Below are 4038 nucleotides of genomic sequence, written 5' to 3'. Positions count from 1 at the left end.
CACCTGGCTAATTTTTGTGTTTTTAGTAGAGATGCGGTTTCACCATATTCTGCAGGCTGGTCTTGAACCCCTGACCTTGTGATCCATCCGCCTTAGCCTCCCAAAGTGCTGGGATTACAGGCGTGAGCCACCACACCTGGCCTGATTTCTAAGTTTTATAGGAACTACAGGCTGTCTCAAAAAAAAAAGGCCGGGTGCGGTGACTCATGCCTGTAATCCCAGCGCTTTGGGAGGCCGAGGTGGGTGAATCACGAGGTCAGGAGATCGAGACCATCCTGGCTAATATGGTGAAACCCCGTCTCTACTAAAAATGCAAAAAATTAGCCGGGCATGGTGACAGGCACCTGTAGTTCCAGCTACTCGGGTGACTGAGGCAGGAGAATGGTGTGAACCCGGGAGGTGGAGCTTGCAGTGAGCCGAGATTGCGCCGCTGCACTCCAGCCTGGGCAATAGAGCGAGACTCCGTCTCAAAAAAATAAAATAAAATAAATAAGGGAATAACAGCATCTGATAAATTATGGCTGACAAATATTGCAAAAATTAACCTTTTAAAACATACTGTGATCCCCGTCATTTGTATTACTTTGAGGAATACCCTTTTTCTTTCCTATCCCCAGTTTCTCGATCTTTGGGCATGAATGCATCAGTGACAATTGAAGGAACATCTGCTATGTACAAACTCCCAATTGCACCATTAATTATGGGGTCGCATCCAGTTGACAATAAATGGTAAGTTAAATATAATTTTAGACTGGCAAAGTCAATTTTTCTCAAAGTGCAGCATGGAACAAGTTTTAACCTAGCTCTTACCCTACTTGAATTTCTAGAGGTTGGCCTTTTGTTTTATCCATTCATTGATTTCTCTTTTGTTCGATATCTGAGTGTTCCTCTCCAAAGTCTGCTCATAGAACACATTCTCTGCACTGAGAGAGAAAGAAGAGAACTGTGCTAATTCCTCTGGTTTAATGAGTGCCCTCTTTTATCTTATGTTCATTTGAAGTTACATTGGAGTAGTAACTGGAGAACACGCCTCAGGATAAATGTTTAATAAAATACTACAGCATTAACCAATAGCATGTTTGGGAATTTGGGGAAGTTTCACAGAGTGAGCTTTTGAGAGTTTGTACTCATGTGTCTGTGTGATACATACATGTTTAAGAATAGGTGTTTGTGGCCAGGAGTGGTGGCTCATGCCTGTAATCCCAGCACTTTGGGAGGCGAGGCAGGTGGATTACCTGAGGTCAGGAGTTTGAGACCAGCCTGGCCAACATGGTGAAACCCTGTCTCTACTAACAATACAAAAATTAGCTGGGCGTGGTGGTGGGCACCTGTAATCCCAGCTACTCTCAAGGCTGAGATAGCAGAATCCCTTGAACCCGGGAGGCAGAGGTTGCAGTGAGCCAAGATTGTGCCATTGTACTCTAGCCTGGGCATTAAGAGGGAAACTCCATCTCAAAAAAAAAAAAACAAAAACGGGGGTTTGGGTTTTTCATTTTCATACGAAGTCAAAATCCAACCCTTCCACCCTCTTTTTTTTGAAGGACCCCTTCCTTCTCCTCAATCACCAGTGCCAACAGTGTTGATCTTCCTGCCTGTTTCTTCTTGAAATTTCCCCAGCCAATCCCAGTATCTAGAGCATTTGTTCAGAAACTGCAGAGCTGCACAGGTGAGTTTTGAGCATCAGGATCTAGTATTTGCTATAAGTGTGAAAAAGAAACTTCAAAGTCAGGTTATCGTGATGTCTTTCAGTCTTACATGCCTCATTGAAGTATTAACTGGTATAGATGTTATAGTGCTTTGTACTAGTAAATGCTTAGTAAGTAGTCTTTTGGGTGAATGAATGTAGAAATCATGAAGGGGAAACCAAGCTGTCAGTGTTTTCATCTTAACATGATCATTATATTGATTCTTGTTTTTCCAGGAATTCCATTGTTTGAAACTCAACCAACTTACGCACCCCTCTATGAACTGATCACTCAGTTTGAACTATCAAAGGACCCTGACCCCATACCTTTGAATCACAACATGAGATTTTATGCTGTAAGTAAAGCCTTAGGGAGCTAGAATGTTATAGGTTATGTTTGGACCCAAGATCATAATCTTCCTTTATAGCATTATTGAGGTCAGATAAGTTTCTTCAAGACTGCTGGATCATGTCCTATGTCCTTAGTAAGGCAGGAAATTACAGAAATCTCAGAAATGGGCTGGGCGCAGTGGCTCACGCCTGTAATCCCAGCACTTTGAGAGGCCGAGGCAGGTGAATCACGAGGTCAGGAGTTTGAGACCAGCCTGGCCAATGTTTTGAAACCCCGTCTCTAAAACGACAAAATATTAGCCGTGTGTGGTGGCGGGTGCCTGTAATCCCAGCTACTCGGGAGGCTGAGGCAGAAGAATGGCGTGAACCTGGGAGGCAGAGGTTGTAGTAAGACAAGATTGTGCCATTGTGCCACAGCCTGGGTGACAGCAAGACTCCATCTCAAAAATAAAAAAGAAATCTCAGAAATGTACTGAAGTAAAAGGGCATGAGCTTCCATTAGGAAACAACAATGTACGTTTCTTTGTTGAAATTTTGGGTGATTAGCCAGGCGCTGTGGCTCACACCTGTAATCCCGGGAATTTGGGAGGCCAAGGCGGGTGGATCACTAGAGATCAGGAGTTTGAGACCAGCCCGGACAACATGGTGAAACCTCATCTGTACTAAAAATACAAAAATTAGCCAGGTGTGGTGGTGCATGTCTCTAATCCCAGCTACTTGGGAGGCTGAGGCAGGAGAATCTCTTGAACCCGGGAGGCAGAGTTTGCAGTGAGCCGAGACTGCGCCACTGCACTCCAGCCTGGGCAACAAGAGTGAAACTCCATCTCAAAAAAAAGAAAAAGAGGCCGGGCGTGGTGTTTCACACGTCTAATCCCAGCACTTTGGGAGGCCGAGGCGGGTGGATCACGAGGTCAAGAGATCGAGATCATCCTGGCCAACAGGGTGAAACCCCGTCTGTACTTAAAAAAATGCAAAAATTAGCTCGGCGTGGTTGCATGCGCCTGTAGTCCCAGCTACTCAGGAGGCTGAGGCAGGAGAATCGCTTGAACCCGGGAGGCAGAGTTTGCAGTGAGCCAAGATCACGCCACTGGGCTTCAGCCTGGCAACAGAGCGAGACTCTGTCTCAAAAAAATAAAAAAAAAAGAATAAGAAATTTTGGGTGATAGACTCTTTTTTTCTTTTTCTTTTTTTTTTTTTTTTGAGATGGAGTCTTGCTCTGTCACCCAGGCTGAAGTGCAGTGGCATGATCTCGGCTCACTGCAACCTCTGCCTCCTGAGTTCAAGTGATTCTCCTGCCTCAGCCTCCTGAGTAGCTGGGACTATATGTGTGCTCCACTACGCCCAGCTAATTTTTATATTTTTAGTAGAGATGGGGTTTCACTGTGTTGGCCAGGTTGGTCTTTATCTCTTGACCTTGTGATCCACCCTCCTCAGCCTCCCAAAGTGCTAGGATTACAGGCGCAAGCGACCGCGCCTGTCCTTTTTTTTTTTGTGCCCAAGCTGGAGTGCAGTGGTGCAATCTCGGCTCACTGCAGCCTCTGCCTCTCAGGTTCAAGTGATTCTCCTGCCTCAGCCTCCGGCAAAATCCTGTCTCTACAGAAAAAAAAAAAAACAAAAAAACAAAAATTAGGCAGATGTGGTTGCTCACGCCTGTAGTCTCAGCTACTCGGGAGGCTGAGGGGCTTCATCCTGGGAGGTGGAGATTGCAACGAGCCAAGGTTGCACCATTGTACTCCATCCTGGGTAATGGGAGTGAAATCCTGTCTCAAAAATAATAATAATAATGGAATGTTCCAAAACCTCATCTGGACTTGAATTTATTTGAATCTTTGACAATAGACTAAAGTAGTAGTTACCAAATTCTGGCTGCATTATTATTATGTAGGTGTTTTATTAAGAATAGAGATTTTGGCCGGGCACGGTGGCTCAAGCCTGTAATCCCAGCACTTTGGGAGGCCGAGACGGGCGGATCACGAGGTCAGGAGATCGAGACCATCCTGGCT

General features: G+C 45.2%; 1 protein-coding gene across 1 annotated transcript in view; it reads left to right on the top strand.

Moving 5' to 3' along the window:
- The window catches only part of MED1 (mediator complex subunit 1), a 75095-nt gene that overhangs the window by 54645 nt on the left and 16412 nt on the right, over window positions 1–4038 (top strand). Inside the window, exons 11-12 of the mRNA XM_011984740.1 lie at window positions 1542–1666; window positions 1922–2040. Of these exons, the coding sequence (XP_011840130.1) occupies window positions 1542–1666; window positions 1922–2040 (244 nt within the window). The remainder of the gene's footprint in view (window positions 1–1541; window positions 1667–1921; window positions 2041–4038) is intronic.

This window comes from Mandrillus leucophaeus, unplaced genomic scaffold (assembly GCF_000951045.1).
Source record: "Mandrillus leucophaeus isolate KB7577 unplaced genomic scaffold, Mleu.le_1.0 Scaffold272, whole genome shotgun sequence".
NCBI lineage: Eukaryota > Metazoa > Chordata > Mammalia > Primates > Cercopithecidae > Mandrillus > Mandrillus leucophaeus.
Note: the sequence above shows the minus strand (reverse complement) of the source record. Positions and strands in the feature narration are given on the sequence as shown.